Consider the following 24083-nt stretch of genomic DNA (forward strand, 5'->3'; position numbering starts at 1 on the left):
TACCCCTGGAACTATAGCAGGGTGACTGTTACCCCAATGTTTCTATATATCTGTAACCTTGTTATGAGCTAAGGGGCCCAGTCCTGAAGGTCAGTTAGGGGGAGATTTGGGGTGAGTGGTTTATTTGTTACCCCCGTCGCACCACATCCCATTATTCTGCTTGTTGGTTTCCAGCGCATATTATATCACACCCAAATTTTCCCCTAACTGGCCTTCAAGGCTGGGCCCCACTTAAGCTATTAACAGGTTACAGTTATATAGAAACATTGGGTCGTGTCACCAGCTGCTATAGTTCAGGGGTACTCCAGGGTACAAATAACACTCACCCCAATCCTCCCCCTAACTGACCTTCAGACTTGGGCCCTTAGCTCATAACAAGGTTACAGATATATAGAAACATTGGGGTAACAGTCACCACACGCCGATGACTGCTCATACGTTCCAGGGTACCCAGGGTACAAATAAACAATCACCACAAATCTAACCCCTAACTGGCCTTCAGACTGGGCCCCCTTAGCTCTTAATTCACCTCACGAGATGTAATAGGTAGGAGGGTTGCCGAGGGGGATGTAGCACGGCCACATGGGCAGGTTGTTTATGTTTTGGTTCCTCCCAGTTGAGATTGTATGGTGCCACCGCAGGGCAATATTAAGTGTCTGTCCAGTTACCTAAAAATGTTCTCCTTTTATTTGGTGAGATGTTGCATCATGGGTTTTAAGGGTTTCAGCTCCCTGGAGCAGAACTGATATCTGTTAACTGTCCCGGCCGTCTTCCTCTTGAGATGGCAGGTGATAGGACAAATCCCGTCGCCGTTGACAAAGTCTTTGGTGATTGTGGAGTGCTGGGAAAACGTGAGCATTGTTATATCAACGCAATTGGGGCGTGCAGGTTGGGCAACACGTATATTAAGAGTCAGTCTCAGCCGAGTTGCTCTGGTTATTAATGGGGGAATAGGAGGTGCATTGGCGCTAATTGGTGGAACGGCTTTAGAATACAGGCTCTGCTGTACTGGTAGGCTTAGGGGATCTCGCGAGGGGCCCGATGTCCGTTAGTGCCAGGGATGGTGTTGACAGGCTAGGAGATAGGCTCAATATGGCCACCCTTGGGACCAGACCACACCCTGGGCGCAGTTGTGAATTTTGGACTTGTAGGCCTGGATGATAATGGGTGGGGGACTGTGCAGTGCTGGCTGGCAAGAACCACGTAAATGGACTTGTGATGTGAAGTCTCACTGCGACCAGCCTGATAGAGACCACAATGGTTCGGTGCGATTTAACTGTTTGGTCTCTTAGTTCTTGCTGCTTTTCCCCTCCCATGCCCTTCCCGCGACACCCTTCCTTCCGGTCTTTTGCACTGATTGACTGGTGTTTTCCAGTTCCTGATGTCCCGAGCTTCCGGCAGTTACGCAATGACTCCAAGGCTTACTCCCTCTAAATGGATCACCGGTGACTCATGCTCGGTGCCCACAACCCTCTTGGTCCAGAATAGCGAGGCGCGTGTGCGAGCCATTATTGAGTGGCAAGCGAGAGATGTGGCAAGACTGTTCATTATCATCGACCATTCTAAACAGGAAAATAGAACTTTCCGACTTAGGGAGACTGACCTGAGTCAATCCGGAATAGACAAAGTCAGCCGCCCTGATTTAACATTGGCGCTGGAGATGAATATGTTGAAGTTGTGATGGGAATTGTAAAGGGCTAAGTTCTGATACATTCTGAAAAATGATGTTTACTTCCCCTTTAAATGAGAACGACGCTTAACGTAATGAAGTAGCTAGAATGTTGTACATGTTTTGTTTGCTTCTGTCACCAGCCAGGAACCACAGCCCTGCAGTAAAGATCTGTGTCCAAATGCCCCAGTAGCTCCCATCTTCTTTTCTGCTGATTCAATTGATTCACATGCTCGTGCTGCTGTCTTATGAGCTTTAGGGACCATCAGCAGATATAGCATGACCATAGAATAGAAATGTCACACACTCATAAGGCTGGAGTGTATAAGTTAATACAGTAATTATAATGGCGAGCGAGCAGAGACAGCCATGGAATTGGCATCAGAATTTCTAGATCACGCAGAACCGTGTAGCAGTCAGCTTATACAGGCAGGGAAGTCAATTTGGTCTGCTGGATAATTAGTGGTGTGACGAGGCGTAAGGCTTAGCTTCTCAACAGCCAATCAGAGCCACTGAGCATGAGTGTCACGAGGACACTTTCCAAGATGGTGACCCCGTGACAAAGTTTGGAGAGTGCCTGGATCATTGGCGTGCGTTATTGCAGCTCAAATTTAGCCTCGGTGCAATAATTACGTATGTAGAGAAAGTATGGGAATTTTTAGAGGCCACATTGCATTGATGAGGGTTGTAGTTCTACTTTAGAGTGCAGGGGCAGAACCAGGGTCATTGCGAGGAATGGTGACAGAGTACACAGTAACGAAGTTGGTTTTGATATCCTGTTGATGGCGAGCGTAGGGGCAAGTATCGGACATATAAGGGCGATTTGCGGCCCCCCACACTAGAATTTGGTTGGGGCCCTGTCAGCACGTAGGATTGGTTGGCAGGATGTTGGGCTGCACTCTGTGCGTGCTGAACTGAGCCAGGGGAAGTTATAACGCACTGGTTGATCAGCCAGGTAGGAGTACGGAGGTGGGAAGGCCGCGTCACGCGCTTATACTGCCAGTGGAGGTGGGGCCAGAAGTGAAGGGTGCGGCCAGAGAGGGCGAGAACGTTAGCACTGTGAACAGGTGCGAGAGTGAACAGTGGTCACCAATACAGGCGTAGAGGGCCTGAGCCTCTCAGGCGACGCTCTGAGGAGTTGTTGGGATCGCGGACGGTGTTCGCAGCTGAGTCGATCGATCAAGATCCTTAGGGGTGTGATATTGTTGCGTGTAATTGTGCTGGCATGATGCTAATTTCCTCTTACTCCGGGCCCCGGGAGGTGGCGGACATGGTTCTATGATCTGCCGCCGTTCGTTCGGACACACTGCGGCAGTTGTTATATGCGTTTGGAGAGCCGATTTGCAAAGTCGGTGACTTTGGCAAATTAAAATCATTTTCTTTCCTGTAAGGAGAAGCCTGCTCTGTGCTGGGGATAGTGGGTAGTCGGGCCATGCCTTGTAGGGCCGCAGAATAAAGGCGGGAACTGTAGGACGTGTGTGGTATAGTAAGGTAAGATGCTGTGATTGTGGGATACGAGAATTGACCCAATGGTTGCTCCACAGTATCCTAAATGGTTTGCACTTCCCTTTACATAAGTATGGGCTGTGGTCTAGTTTGTCATCTGGGCCAGTTAATTTTAGCAGGCCTGTGGCGGTAAAATGGGATGCCGAAGTGTATTAAATGAGGAAAAAGAAAGGCAAGATATAGGAAAGGACAGTATTTATTTCCACGCTCGAAAGGGGCATCCCTGTATCCTGTGTCTCCAATGCGAAATAGAGTATTGCCTCCTACTATGTACTCGTATGCGGTGTACCCATTAATAACCATTACATTGCTGGATCTCTGGCTCCTGATTGGCCTCTGCTGGTGCAAGATCGTCAGTCGGGGAAAAAGTTGGCGCCGCTGACCGGCAGCCGACAGTTGACATCCCTGGGGCAATGTGATTTATTGGCTGTCAAATAATAAAATCCCATCTCCAGGAAATCCGCCCGCGGTCGCGAGCCAAGAAGGGCCGACGGGTGCGCCGGGAGTTTGCTGGTTCTGTGTTGGGCAGGTGAGACGGAGGACAACGACCTACAGTCAAGATGGGGACAGGGTGAGAGTGGGATGAGAGAAGCTCGAGGAAGGAAGAAAGAAGCTAACCTCAGTGGTGGGAACAGTGTGGAAGTAGGTGAGAGGACACAGCTGAAGTATGGCTGGGCTTAGGTAAGGAAAGTACACGCACAATTGAGGTGAGCATTAAGTGCAAGTCAGGAGCGGAGCCAGAGAAGGTCAAGGGTGGGCCATGGAGGGAGAGGTCGGCCTCTCAAAGATTTACCAGGAAGAAGTGGCAGAGGCAGGTTACACGGTGCTTTTGGTGTTTCTAGCAGACACGGGGCGCCAGAAGAGAAAACTGGGTAGCAATGCTGCCTGCCGCAACAACTGGGGCAGGTGTGGTCATGGATACTGTTTCCTTTCCCTGGCAACTGCACTGGAACAGGCAACATGGCTTGCACCACTGAACCAGCCAAGTGGACACAACACTGCAAGGAACAGGCGCAAAAGCACCAAGGAGTTGAGGTAGAAGCCCGTAGTGCTCGCCTTGAGCAGCAAAGAGGCAGCACAGGAGGTAGAACAGGTCCGACGACAAGCCAGGAGTAGGAAACAGTCGTGCAGAGCTGTACGTAGAGTAGGAAAACAGTCCAACAGACACACCAGGAGTAGGAAACAGGGCCTACTGTTATATCAGAGATGAAACACAGCTGCAACTGTACTAGGGAGTAGGAAACAGTCCACTGAGGACAACCAGGAGTAGGAAACAGTGCTGCGCAGGAGGTTGACTAGGAGTAGGGAAGCATCCAGACAGACACACGCCAGGGGAGTAGGGAAGACAGTCTGGCAGGACTTCGTAGGAGTAGGAACATCCACAGACACGAGCCAGGAGTAGGAAACAGTTCTGCAGACTTACTAGGAGTAGAAACCACAGTTACATCAGAAGCAGAAAACAGGCCACAAATACACCAGGAGCAGGAAACCGTCACAGGTACTAGAGCAATAAACAGGCCAATCAGAGACAGGAACAGGCCCAGAGGTACTTCAGGGAAGAAAAGCCAAAGTTACATCAGTAACAGGAACGAGGCCACAGAGCCAATGAGGAATGTAGCAGGACAAACCCTTCAGGAGGCAGGAAACAGGCCACATACATGTGAGAAGCAGAAATTGGCCAAAGACATGTTGGGAGCAGGAACAGACGGAGACACATGATAGGACAGAAATGGCCGACACATGGATTTAGTAGAGCGAGAGAAACAGGCCAGAGATAAGACGCGCACGAAGTGAGGGGAGAAGCCACACACGACAGCATCAGTAGCAAAGAAAACTGGCTGAAACACAGTAAGTTCGGCAGGGGAACAGTCCACGTGAAGTCAAGTAGCAGGAAGAACAAGCTGAAACACAGTAGGAGAGGCCACATGATTACAAATGGAGCAGGAACAGGCCATCGGACTACAAATGGAGAGGAACGGCCAAGGATAGCAATGGTAGCAGGACAGGCCACGGATCAAATGGAGCAGGAAACAGGCCACGGATCCAATGGGCAGGAAACAGGCACGGATTACAAATGGAGCAGGAAACAGGCCACGGATACAATGGAGCAGGAAACAGGCCACGGATCACACCAGGAAGAGACAAGCGGGAAAGTTGACAATGTCTGATCGGCCATTCGCTTTTAGACTGAACGAGAGTGACGTGAGGGGAGAGCATGAACACAGTGTAACATCCCATTCCAAGTTCACAGAGTGTCATACGGATCAGTGTTGTCTCCTCTTGCCACCCAAATACTCCAGGGAAGGGATCATCAGACTGGGGGATCTTGAGCACCGAGGGGGCAGATCCAGCCAACCTGTGCTCTTCCTTCCAGCAACCAGTAACTGCCCTTTTAATCCCCGATGTTTAGTAATTTCCAGGTGCCCAGCTTGCGATCGTTATGGTAGTACGACTGGCGACTGAGTGGGGGCGGCTCGTGTCTAAGCAGAGTCTGTGGGTGGAGGATGATCCTCGGAGCAGTCTTGCTGCTCCAACCGGACATGACTGCACAGGATAGCGCATTGTATTTAGTTTCATGTCCTTCACCCACCGCTCAGTCTGGGCCTCCCAGCCACTGCTTTGGGTTCTCCTAGGGAGAGTTCTGGTAATAAGGAGTTGCAGGCTCCTCCATGGCTAACCTTGCCCTGCACTACAATTACGTGTGTCTGGCTGTGGCACCTAAGTATTCAGGCTGTCCCGAGGGAGGGCTGAGACTAAGCAATGCTGCTATTTTCTTCCCAACAGACGGGCAGGTGTTTGGGGCAGGGCAGGAAGCGCCACGCAAGGTAATTATATGAATAGTTGCTGGGCCCTTCCCCTTCCTACGAGACAGACGCGTTGCTTGACTGCTAATGCGTTCTCCTCCAGAGAGGAACTTGGGAACACCAGTATGAGGTTCAACGTCGTGTCTCTCGTCTTCTACGGAGGGGCGTGCGCGCTAGGAGTGGGGGAGCATCGGGCATTCTAAGCCATCCCTAGGAGAGACTAAATAATGCCAGGGATGAGTCACCCAATGTTTCATATATCTGTAAACTTGTTCATGGAGTAAGCGGGACGAGCTCTGAATGGCCAGTTAACGAGTGGGAGAAATTGGAGGGTGAATATTGATTTAAGCTAGCTTATGAAATTCACACAAAGAGGCGACACATTAGCGAACAAGACAAATGGAGGCAAGAGAGGGAGAGATTGTAGGAGCCCCCCACATATACCAAGAATGATCATCAAACACCAATATATTCTCATTAAAATTTTTTTTTTTCTCCGTTAAGAAACAACTGTGACAGATGGATCAATAAATAAAAACAGGTGACACATATTTATATATCATTGACTCCTCCCCCCACAGCACAGACAATGGTATTTCCTAGCGAGACACATTAATTCGGGATTTCATAACCTTCATTTAATTATGGAAAGACAAGGGGGCGGGGGATTAGTGGATTGGGGGGGGGGGTTGGTAAGATGTGAGAGGAAATAATGGGGGGGACCATGTAGAATTAATGGGGGAGGGGGTGACAAGGTGACACTGAGAGCGGCATCTTCCTGAGTTATAATTTCAGTGTAGACATTGGAACATGATCACAATTATTTGGGGGGGGGGGGTGAAGACTGAGGTATAAAGCTGAAAATAAGACCCCCACCCTATCTGGAACACTTCATTTGATATAGAACCCACCACTGCAGTGGCCCCCCATCGACCTTCCTTATAGAATTTGCTCTTTTTTTTTTTTTTTTTTTTTTAACTATTTTTCTTCCCTTTTTTGGTAATATACATTTATATATTAAGTATATATTAATATACAATATTTATACACAGCCATCCGGCCACTGACGTTTGGTCAGACCGAGTCACAAGCCCACCCCGCCAATTCTTGGTCACGGCGGCCGCAATACTGCTTGTGGATCCGCGCAGGATTTCGGAACTACACGCGGTCGGCCGGCAGTTTCTGTTTGGAGGGCGGGGCAGCATCCAGGAATGATTTTGGGGCAGCGCCCATTAAATTAGAACCGACTGAAATTAACCATATTAAGAAAGAATACAAAAAGAATAAGTTAATACAGATTAATCCTTCAGAAATAAATAAGCAGTCCGCACCATGCGGGGCCCATAGCCGTTCCCAAATTCCATCCGACTAATCAGCCCGACATGGTGCATAAAGAGGATGGTCTGCCCCAGAGGGGAATAAAAAAAATCCATAATAATATAAATAAATAAGTTATTAAAAGCTCCTTGCAGAGACTCTTCAGTACTTCAGTGGCCACCACTATGGCTCCCGTCACCAGCTGGAAGTCCATTAAGTGTCCGATACGTGAGGTGAGGGGGACGCAACAGATTTTGTTGCCCCTCTGGAAGAGAATCTCATGTATAAGGGGGCAAGTTTTCTATTTCCACCCCCCCTCTCTCCGGCTTCTCTACCCGTGGTTCCTCTGTTGGCATCAGCCAAATCGCTCCCGCACCAACAGCATCAGCTTCTTCTTCCCTTTGTACGTCTGCTTCAAGTTGTCCAAGAACTGAGAGAACTGGCGGTGGCCATCGGGTGCCAGCAGGAAGGTGTCGCGGGCTTTGGCCAGGAACTCGATGAACTCGCCGTAGTGCCGCGGGCTGATGTGGGTGAGGCGAGAGTGGGTGGTGCTGATATAAGCCCCGACTGCCGCCTCCAGCAGCTGACAGAGAGGAGGCTTGTCTGCCCGTCCTCCAGAGCCCCTTCCTCGGCCTCCACTAGAAGAGGACAGTGCCTGGGCCAGTCCTGGGGGTGCCAGGCTACACCGGCGTATGATGTCAGAGAGAACAGGGGCACACTGCACACTTTTGATCACTAGAGGTACCACAGTGCTTAACTCTGCTTTGCCCAAAGAGTGTGCCAAGGAGCAGGCCCACAGCACATCACTGACGGCCGGGTGAGTGTCCTGGCTAAAGCCGATGCTGAGGTTGGACAGAGCCAGGGTGGCAAGTGTAAATGCCCGCAGTGGGAGGCCTCGGTGCTCCATGTATCGTGCCACAGTAAAGAGGTGTGAGTGAGCTCCGGGGCCCGAGCTGGCACTGTCCAATACAATCTGGTAAGCCGCTTCAAAGGAGGTGTGGTCTTTCTCACAGAGGGTGAGGGCAGGTAGGGCGCAGCTCTGGGGGTCCTTCATGGCGCACTGTAAAGCCAGGGCACGGGCGCACGAGCACAGCTCCTCGCGTTGCCGAGGGTCCGGACTGAAACGCAAGAGGGTGGCGGGGGATGTGCAGGTGACGGCAACGATGGTCGTAGCCTCGATGGGGGTGAAGAGGGCGTACCAGTTCTGCATGATGCTGATCAGAGCCTGGGCACCTAGGAGGAAAAATAATGTCATTGTGGTGCATAATGTCATTGCTGCCCCAAGTCACCCAGATAAAGGCAGGACAAATGACAGGCGGAATGTGTCAGCCACCACCAGGGTTGCCAGGTCTAATTTTCAAAAGTCAGCTACACAACCAGCCCAAAACTAGCCAAGAGGCACGTTACAATCAGCCCAGAACTAGCCAAGAGGCACTTCACAAGTAGCCCAAAAATGGCACAATATGTACAGTGGAAAAAAAAAAAAAAAAAATACATGAATATGTGAAAATACACCTTTTTCAAGTGTTTCCAAGAAGCAAAATGGGACAGATTTACCAGTCACCCAGGGCGTAACTATAGGGGAGGTAAAGAGGTCCCATAAAGCCCTAATAAATATTCAATTTCAATAAATATTGGTAAAACAGTCCAACCTTTTTTGGTGGCCGGCAGATTTTTGCCCCAAATTGTCTGAAATTGAGGAAAGTCGTCAGAAAATGAGAGAATGCTTAAGAGAGACGGGAGACTGGGGTACAGAGCCCAAAATCTGCTAACTCCATTTGCATGCTGGGTATTGCAGTCCTACATTGAACTTGGCAGCTGGCAAATTGGTAAACAAAAACCCAACATGCATTGGGAGACGCAGGCTTTTTGCATTGGAGCAAGAAAAAAAAAAAAAAAAAAAGCCAAATGCCCAAAAAGTAGCCCAAATCTGTATCTTGGCTAGTTTGTTCTTTCAAAATCCGTCTGTCTTTAAATTAGCAGCAGAACTTGGCTGGAAACCCGCCAACCTGGCTACCACTTGCCTTATCCCACAGCCCCCCCCTGCTGGTCCGTGATGTTACTGCAGCCACTTACCAATCTCTGTAGCGCAAGACACGAGCCATCGCACCATCTCCCGCCGTCGCCACGTCAGGGTGGTCAGAGTCATCCTCATCACCTGTTAAAGATACAAAACAGGATTGGAATTAACGGCAGAATATTGGTAATGAAAGAGAACCTAATGCTTCTGCTGCCTATGCCCGACCCAGAGCTTTCAAACTTTTCAGATTGTTCCCCAGAAATAAAGACTTTTTTTAATTACTTTCTAGGTTTTATTTTTTATCATTTTTTTTAAAAAAAAAAGTTGAATGTCCCTGTCTCTGGTGTTTGAGTCTGGCAGCTCAGTAATTCAGGTGCAGACTCTGAGCTGTTACAGTTTTACAACATTTAGTTGATTCATTTCTCAGCAGCATCTCTGGAGTATTAGCAACTATTGTATCAATTCTAACAGCTGCCTGTAATGAAACTCAAGAGATTCTGCTCAGCAGGGACAAAGATAAGAAATGTATCAACTAAATGTATCAGTTTAGAACAGTTTACAGGGTCGGCGACCCCCCCTCCCAGAGCTGCTTTAGAATGAAACTTTACACTTCAATATTAGAAAAAGAGTCAAATATAGGAAATAGAAACTAATTGGAAAAAGTCATTATTTCTGGTGAACAATCTGAAACCAACTGAACTGAAAAGTGTTGGAAGTATTGGAAGGTGAACAGCCGTTTAATGCATGTATAGTACCTATGATTACATATCCCATGATACAAAACGCGTTAGGACCGATTGTTTTAGCTACTTGGAATAAAATCAAGTTTTATCGAGACCGGTTGGCTCCAGGAGTGCGTGTTCATTGTCATTGGTATTTCTCCCTACGCTACGGATTCAGGGCGCTGCACTTATCGGTGAGCGTGATACATTTATTGGCCAATATTTATATACACTGTCAACATGTGGAGTTTGAGCCTGGACGAGACAGACCTGGAGTTTTAACACCCAGGTTCATTTTTGCATTGGATGAGCCAGACTTTGAAACTTTAATTTTCACGGCTGGGATTGAGCCGCATTTTTCCATTTTTCTTATGTCCATGGTTATAAAAGCCAAGCATCTGGGCCATTGGCAGGGAGAGGCTTCTGGGTAATGGGCATTCACCACTAAGAAGCCAGCTTGCCCAACTGATCCAAACATATGGAGTAGGGATGCACCGAATCCAGGATTCGGCCTTTTTCAGCGGGATTCAGCCGAATCCTTGTGCTTGGCCGAACTGAATGCAAACCCTAATTTGCATAAGTCAATTTGGGGTGGGTAGGGAAATCACATGACTTTTCGTTACAAAAGAAGATTTTTTCACTTTTTTTCTTTCCTGCCCCTAAATTGTATATGCAAATTAGGATTTGGTTCATTATACGGCTGAATCTTTCACAAAGAATTCGCCCGAATCCCAAATAGCAGATTTGGTGCATCCCTGATATAGAGAATAACACTGGTTGTTACCTGCAGTCCCAGCTCTAGAGAGATATTTAGTAGGGTGGTGTCCGGGGGAGCATTAGGGGGCGTCGCAGTCTTGCAGGCGTCTTGGGCCAACTTAAAAAGCAGCGCGGGGGAGTGAATGTGCTTCTGGATGGAGGCCAGGACGGTGTGGAGCCACTTGGGGTCCCCTGAATATACAAAAAGAAAAGATGAGATTACTTTGCGTCTTTAACGCCCATCATAAAGCAAAACTGCTGTCCGTCATCATGCGAGCACCTGTACGTACCCTTGGCGGTGGTCAGCATGGCAGATGCGAGCTCACACTGGCGAGTCTCCAGATGTCCCAGGATGAACCAGCGAGGGAAGCGACTAGTTAACATGGAGTCCAGAGGCAGAATGTCGGAGCCATGGGGTGGGAGGATGGACTCCAGGACAGGGAGCCTGAAAGGAGAGATAAAGGGTAAGTAAGGCACTGGGGCAGGAGAACTCGACTCCAGGCACTTGATCCCCCCCACTACTCACCTCATTGCTCTCAGTGCTATCCGATAGGCCAGGTCCGTGTCATGTGGGAGGAGAGTGGTGAAAAGGAAGCGTGCGAAGGTGTGCATGGGAACACTCTCACGGTAGATCACCTCCCCGAAGCCACTGTAGGGACCACCTTGGAAAAAAAGATGCAACACACGATGAGATGGGAGGAAATTGGTCATTTCTGAGAACTACAACTCCCAGTATTCCTAATAAAGGTGGAGCCGTCCAATGGCAGGTCCATCTACACCTAGACTTACATTTATATCTATAGTGTTCCCTTCTGTGATAGAAGAGATGGAAGAAAGATTGATTTTTACCAAGTTTATAATGGTGTAAGATTTTTACATTTTCGATTGCACTGCGTAATAATTGTAATATTGACTTGTTTATAACAAGGTGTTCCTGAAACATTACAATGGGTTGGGTTCCACATGTTACTATAGTTACTATACTATTATTGTTTCTACAGGTTACAGGGAGTAGGGAAACGTACGACCACAATAAAAAGAGGATTAACCTCTCTCTGAAAAAGGGGTTGTTCACCTTTAAATGAATGGTTAATATAAAGTAGAGAGGGATATTCTGAGACAATTTGCAATTGGTTTTCATTTTTTATTTGTGGTTTTTGAGTTATTCAGCGGCTCTCCAGTTTGCAATTTCAGCCATCTGGTTGCTAGGATCCTTATTCCCCTAGCAACCATGCACGGATTTGAAAAAGAGACTGGAATATGAATAGGAGAGGCCCAAATAGAAAGACAAGTAATAAAAAGAAGCAAGAATAATAAATGTGTAGCCTTACAGAGCATTTGCAAATTAGATGGGGGTCACTGACCCCCATTCTAAAGCTGGGAAGAGTCAGAAGAAGAAGGCAAAAACCTTTACAAAACAAATAATGAAGACCAATTGAAAGGTGTCTTAGGATTAGCCATTCTATAACATACTAAAAGTTAACTTAAAGGTGAACCATTGGGTGGGACTACCCTGCTTTTACATTTTGGGACTAATGATGTACTGGCACAAACACCTATGATTAAGTACCGGAGAGTACAAAACGCGTAAGTTGGGTCATGTGGGGTCAGTATGTACTTACTTTTGATCTGTCACTATGTTAATTGAATAAACTTTTGATTTTTATGAGCTACGGGTTATGGGACATATATTTTGTTTATTGACCCTCCAACAACTGAAGCCAACTATTCCCAGCCAATAGACAGAAGTCATGTGATCAGCGCAGGCTCCTACCTTCCAGCAGAAGAACGGACTGTTTCCTCAGCACTTGGATCAGTCTCTCTGCCATGTCCAACGTGCCCAACAGGCCAATAATCTGCTCCTCGCTCCTCACCAGCTTGTCCTGGGCATAGAGACCCTCGGGCATCGCCCGCTGCTGCCCCAGGGCCATAAGAGCCACTTCCAGTGCCAGACACAAGTAGGACTCTCCGTTGGCAGTGGCACCGGGTAGGGGCACATGCTGATACATCACTTTCCTCTGCTCTCCACCAATATCTGCAAGGGAAAGAATTAACGTGAGCAAGAACTGGGTTAACTATTAACTCTTTGTACCTAGCGTCCAGCTTCTAGAGGAGACTCCAGAATGACAACCAGACCAGTCTCTGGGTCAGTGATGTGATCACTACCAGTAGCTTCAATTGTCAAGAACGGCACCCGACCCTTTCTTGCAACTATCTAATGCAGGGCTGTCCAACTGGAGGCTCATGGGCCGGATGTGGCCCCCAGTCTGCTCACAGACTCCATAGACTCCACTGTATGACATCATTTTAATTCAGTCTGGCCCTTCAATTTGCCCCATGACATACAACTGGCCCATTATATGTATAAGCTTTTGGCACAGGAGGATGTATGTACCTGGGTATAGCGATAGTCCCTCGTCCTCAGGCAGACTGGCTTCTAGGAACGTCCGGCAGAGACATCCAATGGGGTCCAACGGGTGCCCCACCCACCCCTCCAGGTTAGTTAGAGAAGTGATTCCCTTCAGCTGCAGTTCTGCAAAAGGACAAAGGGGTTAATGAAAAGCGTCATCACCCCACACTCCACAGATTCCAGTCCCACTCTCCCCGACCCTGTGCAACTGCCCGACCCTGTGCAGCTCCCTAAGCAACTGCCCAACCTGAGCAACTCCTCGACCCTGCACAACTGCCCGACCCCCGCGCAACGCCCAAACCAATTCCGCAACCCCCCGACCCCCACAAAACTCACAAGCAAGTCCCCGACCAACTCTCCAACCCCGAGCCACTCTCCAAACCAACTGCCCGACCCTGTGCAACTCCCTACGGCTACACACGTCTCCTTCTCACCTTTCCTTTGCTGCTTCACACTCTCAAGCTGGTGCTGGCGTTGCAGTCTCATAGTGTTGACAATACAGACAGACAGTCTGAGCGCTTGTTGTGGGTATCCATGAGACCGCAGGGCATCCACACGGGCACAAGCCACTGGAAAATGATCTCCCAACCACAGGGGGCGGCCTTGGGGGTCGTAGGAGAGCATATCCGTGCTACTCTTTACTGCACTGCTGGGGGCACCCGTCTCACCGCTCAACACGCGCTGAAGGTGCGCGTCTGTCCAGCGAAGCTCCCCGGCTTTCAAGGCCCGAGCAAATACGGTCTGACGTGGCGCAGGAGCTGGGGGGGAAATAGAAAATGTTAATATTTGGGTTTTTGTGTCTGTATCACCTGCAGTGGGGGAGGGGTTCGGTCCAAGTCACCCTGTTCTTCATACCTTGATTTGAATTGTAGCCCTGGGGTTGAGTCTGTGTCCCAGGTCCATCCAAGCTATAGTTGCCCTCCTCCAATGGGCAGATATCCAACGCGTTCCACCTCCCAAGCAACTCCAGCCACGATTCCCTTTCTTCCGCCCGGCAGTGAGGGCTGAGCACCACACACACCCACAATGCACCTGTGATGGGCACAACAGACGTCAATCAGTAAAATATAGAATATTAGATATTAATTACATTTCCAGGACTGATAGAAGCAAATACCAGTTATCCACTGCACGATAGGGGGGCCACGTGTAGAAAATATTAAAAGGATGAGCTTATGTGGTTTTAAAGAGGTATGGCAACAATACATAGGCCTTTAAAAGGGGTGGGTCACTGACCCCATCTAAAAACAAATGCTCTGTAAGGCTACAAATGTATTTTGTTGCTACTTTTTATTCCTCATCTTTCTATTCAGGCCTCTCCTGTTCATATCTCTTATTCAAATCAATGCAGGGTAATTTGGACCCAAGCAACCAGATCAATCTCTACATCATACGACCAGTTAATTTAAAGGTGAACAACCCATAAGCAAAATCACGTCTCACCAAGTTCGTCCCACAGCTGCCGGCACTTGTCCGTCATCCCCGCCCCCTGCTGCCGCCACAGCGCCAATCGTGGGTCTTCCAGGAACTGCTCGGTCATTAAGATCAGCATGCGGGCCCCATTGGAATCCCTCATGCGCAGCATCTCCCTCACCTGCACGGGAAAGAAGTAGCGCAATGAGCGGAAGGGAAGAGAGCGCAATTGTTATGTCGCCCCCAGTCTAAGCACCTGTAGAACGTGGGGCAGAGTGGGGAACCTACCTTGCTGAACATAGACTGTAACTGTTTGCTGGCGCCATAGTAACCACCATTAGCCAGAAGTAGCTTCACCTGCTCCTGAATCTGTTCCTCATCAAGGTGCCAGCAGTTTTCATCTTCTCGCCCAGCACCAGCAGTTGGATCTGGGGCCCCTAAGAGTAACAAAGTCAACTTGAGTAAAGCAACTCCCATCATCATCATCATCATCATCATTATCAACAGCCATCCTCATCATCATCATCATCATCAACAGCCATCATAAACATCACCATTTAAAAACTGCCACCACCCACTCACAGCTTCCAGTCCTGGGTTGTCCATCCCCCCCCACTAAGAACGAGGCTATTCATCTCACCATGCACCCGGTTTATCTCAGAGCCCAGCTGTAAGATCTCGTCGGCCAGCCTCTGAGCAGTGGGGAGCACCTCCGTGTGATGTTCGCTGATCAGGTACTGGACAAACTTCTGCAGTTGGTCTCGGTTCATCTGGGACAGGGTCTCTGAAATCGGGAGCCGTAGCTCCACCCCCCGTGCCCGCCGGATCCGGTGCAAGGACAGGGCCACCACGTGGGCACAGTAGAAGATGTCCCGGTTCTCGCAGCCGCAGCTGACGGAAGTGATTTTGCAGCGGTCGAAGCTGATGGACACTTGGTAGGTCCGCTCTGGGTCTCCGGATTCTGTGACGGATCCGCTGAGGTGGAAGCCTGAATGGTAAGAGACGGGGATGTTAGACGCAGAAATTAATCATATTCTCATCAATGGGGCATCCTATCAGGAATGCACTGGTAATCTGGGTTCTGGCAAATGCCAGAGGGGCTGCCTTAAGAAGCCACAGACACTCACTATTTATTGGACCTCTGTGTACTTGATATACCAAGGTCTATTTTGGATCTCAGTCCATAGTAATAGATCTACTTCAGACGGAGACATGATGGAACATATCACTTCCTTGTCTGTGGTCTGAGCAAGTGCAACAAAAATTCCTACCCCCAGCCACCTTTAAGGGCAGAGACAGATGCGAAGATTCGGGGAGATGTAGTTGCCCGGTGACTAATCGCAGATTCTCCGTGCGACTAATCTCCCTGAAAAGCCTTTCCACCGGCTAGAATCTAAATCTCTGGCGGGATGGCACTCAGAGTGCTTCGTTTTCCGAAGTCGTTTCCTCGTGACGCAACTTCAGAGGACTTTGGTAAATGAAGCACTCCGAGTGCCATCCCACCAGCGATTTAGATTGTAGCCAGTGGGAAGGATTTTCGGGGAGATTAGTCGCACCAAAAAGAAGTGATTTGTCGCTGGGCCCCCCTCCCTTATCTCCGATCATTGCGTGAATAAAGTGGGTGATTTGGGAATCTCTAATTATCATCTGACACCCCGGAACCCCCCCTTTCTTACAATACAGAGAGAAAAGGGGGGTAGGGGGATAATAATCCGATGCCTCCCCATCTCGTGTATAATTCGCGCATCTTCGCATTAAAAGATTGGACGGGGGGTATTTGAGAAAAGCTCCATTATCCATCTGTTCAGGCAAACCGACCCCCTCATTCACCGCAAACAAGACGCAGATAAGAAAAGGGAACAGCAGGGGAAGCTCTACTAGAATTTCAGCCCCCCTCCCCCAATTACCCTAAGGACACGGGTCTGGATTATTGGCTCTGCTTGGGACTAGTTCCCACCCCCCCCTCTAAGCCTGGGACTTTATGCGGAACACTGGGGCAAAACCAATTGTAGCATTGGCTGGGTGTGAGTGCGTGGGGGGATAACACAATAAAAGTCACATAATAGGGGAGACATTTGGGCTCATGGAATCAGTCAGGCTGAACTAAAAGCCAAAACACAGAGCTTTAGTAGGACACACAGCCATAACCCAAGCCCAGGGAAAAATCATACCATCTGCTGCTGCCACGGGACAGACAAGCAGTGTAGCACCAAACGCGTTGTGGCCTTTTACACAAGTACAGCACTCGTCATCAGCACCCTCCGATAATCCAGGGCGACTGCCTTTACTGGGGCAAAACAAAACTGCCACCTATATCCTTTAAAATTAAGATTATAAATGGCGCCTAGTCACCTCGCATCACATGACCCGCATATTCATTAAACGTGCTTATGGCCAGCCAGTAAATGCTGCTAGAAATGAGTGAGTCTCCTTAAAGGGATGATGAACCTTTGAACAACAACAACTCCCAGCATCCTTCATAAACCAATAAAAAGGGAAGTATAACACATAAGTCTAATAAAACCTGCAGAATGTCAAGTGTTCATCTTTGCATGGACAAGGAAACGTCAGCAATGTAATGTTCTATTGTAGCGTCACTGCCTTCTGCAACTGTCAGCAATGTAATTTTCTATTGTAGCGTCACTGCCCTCTGCAACTATTAGCAATGTAATGTTCTATTGTAGTCACTGCCCCCTGTAACTATTAGCAATGTAATGTTCTATTGTAGCGTCACTGCCCTCTCCCAACTATTAGCAATGTAATGTTCTATTATAGCGTCACTGCCTTCTGCAACTGTCAGCAATGTAATTTTCTATTGTAGCGTCACTGCCCTCTGCAACTATTAGCAATGTAATGTTCTATTGTAGTCACTGCCCCTGTAACCATTAGCAATGTAATGTTCTATTGTAGTGTCACTGCCCCCTGCAACTGTTCGCAATGTAATGTTCTATTGTAGTCACTGCCCAATGTAAGGGTTACCAATGTAATGTTCTATTGTAGTCACTGCCCAATGTAAGGGTTACCAATGTAATAGCGTCACTGCCCCTGTAAGGGTTAGCAATGCAATGTTCTATTGCAGAGTCACTGCCCAGTGCAACTGTCAGCAATGTAATGTTCTATTGTAGTCACTGCCCAATGTAAGGGTTAGAAATGTAATGTTCTATTGTAGCGTCACTGCCCCCTGTAAGGGTTAGCAATGTAATGTTCTATTGTAGTCACTGCCCAATGTACGGGTTAGAAATGTAATGTTCTATTGTAGCGTCACTGCCCCCTGTAAGGGTTAGCAATGTAATGTTCTATTGTAGCGTCAGTGTCCCCTGTAACTGATAGCACAATGTACAGAGCAGCTATTCAGGCTGAAGGGCCCAGAGCCGGGGCATGTGTGGGATCTGTGACGCATGACAGCCTCGTATTGTCCCAGTCACAAGCCTCGGGCCTTGGCTCCTCAATGGGACTTTTATCTGTCGTGTACAAAACAGAGATGTCAGGGTGGGGGCAGCCCGGGGGTCTGTCCGTGCTGAGAATGGAGAGAGGGTTTAAACAAATCCCTGCAGTTTCATATACTAATAATGAGAAACAGGAAACGGTGATTGGGGGGGGGGGGTGCTTGTGCCAAGGCAGTGCCAGCACTAATTAACTGGGATTATTCTGGTTATTATTCTAATTGAGCTCTAATTACACTTGGAAGAATCCCAAAATCTCATGTGCCGAATCAGCGCACCCCCTACAAACCCTATAGGCCCCCTGGCACCCAGGAGTGCTGGGAGTTGCCCAGTATCAGCCGAGAGAGAGACAGGCCAGGGCAGGCGACTGACTCAGCTCGGGGCAAGGAAGAGAGTCACCCTGATACAAGGAGTGTCACCAACTGTCACCCAGTCAACGTGTTACTGCCTGCACCCAGGGAATGTACCACTGCCTCGTCACGGGCAAATCCGGACTTGGTAAAGTGTGAGTGCACCTGCCTATACAGGTTACAGCTGAACCGCTTCACCTTGGGACAGGGAGAGTCCAGATGTTCATCTACAACTCCCAGCATCCTTCAAGACAGGTGAAAACACAGGGCAGAACAGAGAAGCAGCTGAGCACAGTCCAGGGCAGCCTCTAGGACAATAAAGCAGCACATTTTTGCAATTTCCGTTAAACCAGATCTACAAGCCGGGGGCAACTCCAATTCAGATAAGTTGCCTGTGGGCAGCCGGCAATGAGGCAGAATCAGCAGCAACAATCCAGAAATGGCAAGTCAAAACACAGCTAAACAGAATTTTCTGCTTTCAGTTGCTGTTGGACTACAACTCCCATCATCCCCAAGAAAGCTTTTCAGAGAAGGTGACATTAAAAAAGCATAGAAGATCTATGGGCACAGTTATAGCTTTTAGCAAGACACTTACCCACTTGAAGCACCCGCTGTACAGCTCCAGATTGCATCAACTGCAGCCCTCGGTTAAAGGGTACCCGGGAGTCCCTCTCTCCTTCGGGAGGGTGGTAACCGAGAGATGAGTACATACATATCTCCTTTTCACTACGTGGGAAACTCCAGAATATGATTCGCTTCTGCACAGGTTCCGGAACCCTTGAAAATCGCTCTTCCACCTGAAAGAGACGGAAAGGAACTATAAGCACAGCCTCCATTGTAGCGTCACACAAGGTGCATAGAGCACTCACCCCGAATCTCACCCTAACTGGCCTTCAGGCTGGGCCCCCTTAGCTCATAACAAGGTTACAGATATATAGAAACATTGGGGTAACTGTCACCCTGCTATAGTTCCAGGGGTACCCAGGGTACAAATAAACACTCACCCCAAATCTCCCCCTAACTGACCTTCAGACTGGGCCCCTAAGCTCATAAGGTTACAGATATATAGAAACATTGGGGTAACAGTCACCCTGCTATAGTTCCAGGGGTACCCAGGGCACAAATAAGCACTCACCCCAAATCTCCCCCTAACTGGCCTTCAGACTGGGCCCCCTTAGCTCATAACAAGGTTACAGATATATAGAAACATTGGGGTCACCCTGCTATAGTTCCAGGGGTACCCAGTGTACAAATAAGCACTCACCCCAAATCTCCCCCTAACTGGCCTTCAGACTGGGCCCCCTTAGCTCATAACAAGGTTACAGATATATAGAAACATTGGGGTGTCACCCTGCTATAGTTCCAGGGGTACCCAGGGTACAAATAAACACTCACCTCAAATCTCCCCCTAACTGACCTTCAGACTGGGCCCCTAAGCTCATAAGGTTACAGATATATAGAAACATTGGGGTAACAGTCACCCTGCTATAGTTCCAGGGGTACCCAGGGCACAAATAAGCACTCACCCCAAATCTCCCCCTAACTGGCCTTCAGACTGGGCCCCCTTAGCTCATAACAAGGTTACAGATATATAGAAACATTGGGGTGTTACCCTGCTATAGTTCCAGGGGTACCCAGGGTACAAATAAGCACTCACCCCAAATCTCCCCCTAACTTCCCCCCTTAGCAGCCCCCCATTAAGTTCCAATAAGACACTGCAGCGGATTGTTTTTGAGCCATAATATTTAATTGTCAGCTCTGTGGAACAGAGAAGACCCATTGGTTGTATGAAGTCAATATACTGAGCTATCAGGAGACACGACCAAAACATTTAAATGTTATAAAAGTCAATTTCATGATTTAAATGGACTTCATACAGAATGAAAAGGAATGCAGGTAGTGCACCCAGCAGTGACGTCACAAGAGACAGGTGACACGGGGCCCCTCCCCTGTCCCCACCTGTAATGATTATGGCCCTTAATGCTGATTGATGGGCAGGGAAAGAGGAAGCGATGATGCAGGAATGATACCACAGTGCGCCAACTGTACCCTCCTTAAATATATATTTATATCATATACACATAGAACTACTCACTGATATTTATAGATCCTTGTGTGTCACCATGTGGGGGTTCTATTGCCCCAGGAGAGTCACCCCGTTAACCCTTAGCTACCAGAGTGTTATATACACACACACACACACACACATATACTCTGTAAGCTCCTATGCATCTGTATACTATCATACAGTATATATATATATATATATGCGTGTGTGTATATACTATTATGTAGAATGTATTTATATATACACAGACAGACAGACAGACAGCTGTTGAAGTTGACAAAAAACACCCGTGGGTGAGGCACAAATAATTTCCTTCCTCAGCGCAAAGGAAACAAAACCCTCCCCACAAATCCAGGGCAAATGTCACTGAACCATCAATTCCCATTTCCTCTTCAGCCAGAAAACGGATTGCAAGCTCCGCAGGCAAGGGACTAATCCAAATGAAAGCAAGTTTCACTTATCCAGACAAGGTCCAGGGCCTGCTCATTCTCTAGAGGGGCCACATCTAAGCTCCCCCCCGGGGGTCCCCCCAGCTGTTATGCAAATGGCCCAACATAAAGGGGATATTATTATTTATGGGCGATCCCAATATGAGGGAGTTGTACAAAGGGGCCAATTGAAATCCTCTCTGTGCTCTGGAGGGACACAATAACCTCCTGGGGGCCACAGTTTGCCCTGCAGCCCTGATCCATTGCAATTCAGTGTTTGCTATACACCCCCCCCCCCCCCCTTCCCTGGGAGCAAAATGTACAAACACAATGTGAGGCACATTTACATGTCACACATAATCCCCCCACAGCCCTGAGACACATGGTAGCTCCCACTCCCCCAGGGGACATTCATACTCAATGGATTAGCATTAGTATTCATTACACTGATTAGAGACTGATAGATATAATAGATAGATAGATAGATAGATAGATAGATAGATAAAATATAGATAAATAGGCAGACAGATCAATAAATAGATATGTATAAATAGATAGATATAAGAGACATAAATTAAGAAATAGAGAGAGAGAGAGATAAATAAGATATAAATAAATAGATATAAATAAATAGATATAAATAAATAGATATAAAGGACACAGGATGTGGCAGATGTAGAAGCGCAGGTGAGGGCTGCTGGGAGTTGTAGTTCAGCAGGAGGAGGAGAGGATATCGGTAGAAAAGGCAGAGGGCTAATTACCTGCTCAAAGGCCCAGCACTCGGCCACCTTCTTAGCGCTGAGATCCAGCAGGGAGTCGGGTCGGTATCGGGGGCTCAGGCCCGGGCATCGTCTCTTGGGGGCCGGAGGTTCCATATCGTTGGCCGCCCCGGGGATTCACTCCTAATCCTTCCCCAGTCACGATCGCACGTAAATCCAACACAGGCCCGTCCCTAATCCCCCGGCGCCCCCGCGTTATCCTTTGGGCAAGGCCGGAATTCCGCTCTCCCTGCCCGGCCTGTCCGCGGCCCCTTTAAATCACACTAACAATGGGGCTTGGGAGCTTTATCCTGGCATCCCTGGCCCCGCCCACCAACCCGTGTTTCCGAGGGCTCATTGGCCGGTGTCTCTTGTCGCTCAAACGGAGGACCCGCCCTTCGCATGACCCTGTCTAGGTCAAGCGAGTTAATAGATTGTCATTCATAGGGAGCAGCAGCCGATTGTGGGAGGAGCCAGGGCTCTTTAACTGAACGGATGCGCCTTATTAGGAATGGAAGGGCGGGGCTACTAATCTACTCATTCATGTGTTCGCCTTGGGTCAAACAGTCAGGTTTGTGTCTTAATCCAACACCTCCCTGTTCTTTTATATTTCTACTTCCCTATTCCTTCATTTACACATTGTATATTATCCGCTTCCCATTCCTTTCTATACATTTATACTGGAACCCCTCAGTGACTTCTAATATCCTTATCATTTACATTATCCCTTATAATACATGAGTGATACTCAGAGTTCCCTGTATAACTCAGCCTGCAGCCTTGTGCCTTTATATGGTCACAGAACAACCCCTCAGTGACTTCTAATATCCTTATCATTTACAGTAGGGGGTACATTATCCCTTATAATACATGAGTGATACTCAGAGTTCCCTTTATAACTCAGCCTGCAGCCTTGTGTCTTTATATGGTCACAGAACAACCCCTCAGTGACTTCTAATATCCTTATCATTTACAGTAGGGGGTACATTATCCCTTATAATACATGAGTGATACTCAGAGTTCCCTGTATAACTCAGCCTGCAGCCTTGTGTCTTTATATGGTCACAGAACAACCCCTCAGTGACTTCTAATATCCTTATCATTTACAGTAGGGGGTACATTATCCCTTATAATACATGAGTGATACTCAGAGTTCCCTGTATAACTCAGCCTGCAGCCTTGTGTCTTTATATGGTCACAGAACAACCCCTCAGTGACTTCTAATATCCTTATCATTTACAGTAGGGGGTACATTATCCCTTATAATACATGAGTGATACTCAGAGTTCCCTGTATAACTCAGCCTGCAGCCTTGTGCCTTTATATGGTCACAGAACAACCCCTCAGTGACTTCTAATATCCTTATCATTTACAGTAGGGGGTACATTATCCCTTATAATACATGAGTGATACTCAGAGTTCCCTGTATAACTCAGCCTGCAGCCTTGTGCCTTTATATGTGACTTCAATATGCTTATATTGAAGCAGTACAGGTTACAACAGGCCTGGACTGGCAATCTGTGGGTTCTGGCAAATGCCAGAGGGGCTGCTGTATTGTTCCATAGAAAGTCACCATATAGTGGGCTGGTAGGGGGCTGTTTGGGCCTCTGTGTACTTGGAATAGCAGGGCCTATTGTGACAGCCCAGACACACAGCATTAGATTGCCATTGGCACACAATACAGGGCATTTGGTGGGGTGGCAGGACAAGTGGGCAGCAATAACAACATTGTGGGATGTGAAGATGTTGCAGCTTCTCAGACAGGAAAGTGAGTGCAGAATCCATTGTTTAGATACAATACAGAGCAAGGAGAGAAAAGCTCAAAGGGTCAGGTCAGCTGACTCCCCGTGTCTGCACCCCACTGACTGGGAATAACACAAAGATACAGCACCAAACAGAATGTGAAATTCCCACCCATGGATTGAGGGAAATACAGATGCACCCACACCAGTCACTCTCTCCCTTCACTGCAGCATTTGGCAATCCATGGGCCAGACAGTGGGATACAGTAACATACACGGGACCCTTGTACAGGGGGGACAGTAACATACACGGGACCCTTGTACAATGGGGTACAGTAATATACACACAACCCTAGTACAGTGGGGTACAGTAATATACACACGACCCTAGTACAGTGGGGTACAGTAACATACACAAGACGCTTGTACAGTGGGGTACAGTAATATACATGGGACCCTAGTACAGTGGGGTACAGTAATATACATGGGACCCTAGTACAGTGGGGTACAGTAACATACACAAGACCCTTGTACAGGGGGGACAGTAACATACACGGCACCCTTGTACAATGGGGTACAGTAATATACACACGACCCTAGTACAGTGGGGTACAGTAACATACACAAGACCCTTGTACAGTGGGGTACAGTAATATACATGGGACCCTTGTACAGTG

General features: G+C 48.1%; 1 protein-coding gene across 1 annotated transcript; it reads right to left on the reverse strand.

Moving 5' to 3' along the window:
• Positions 1–7103: 7103 nt before the first annotated feature.
• zswim4.L (zinc finger SWIM-type containing 4 L homeolog) lies at positions 7104–21929 on the reverse strand. Its single transcript, NM_001096962.1, is given in 14 exon segments — positions 7104–8529; positions 9373–9454; positions 10823–10986; positions 11085–11239; positions 11321–11456; positions 12569–12829; positions 13190–13327; positions 13639–13962; positions 14060–14236; positions 14648–14798; positions 14906–15054; positions 15258–15605; positions 19006–19207; positions 21668–21929. Coding segments are annotated over 14 exon segments (3279 nt in total). The 5' UTR covers positions 21782–21929; the 3' UTR covers positions 7104–7651.
• Positions 21930–24083: the final 2154 nt, after the last annotated feature.

This window comes from Xenopus laevis, chromosome 3L (assembly GCF_017654675.1).
Source record: "Xenopus laevis strain J_2021 chromosome 3L, Xenopus_laevis_v10.1, whole genome shotgun sequence".
In the NCBI taxonomy this organism is placed as follows: Eukaryota; Metazoa; Chordata; class Amphibia; order Anura; family Pipidae; genus Xenopus; species Xenopus laevis.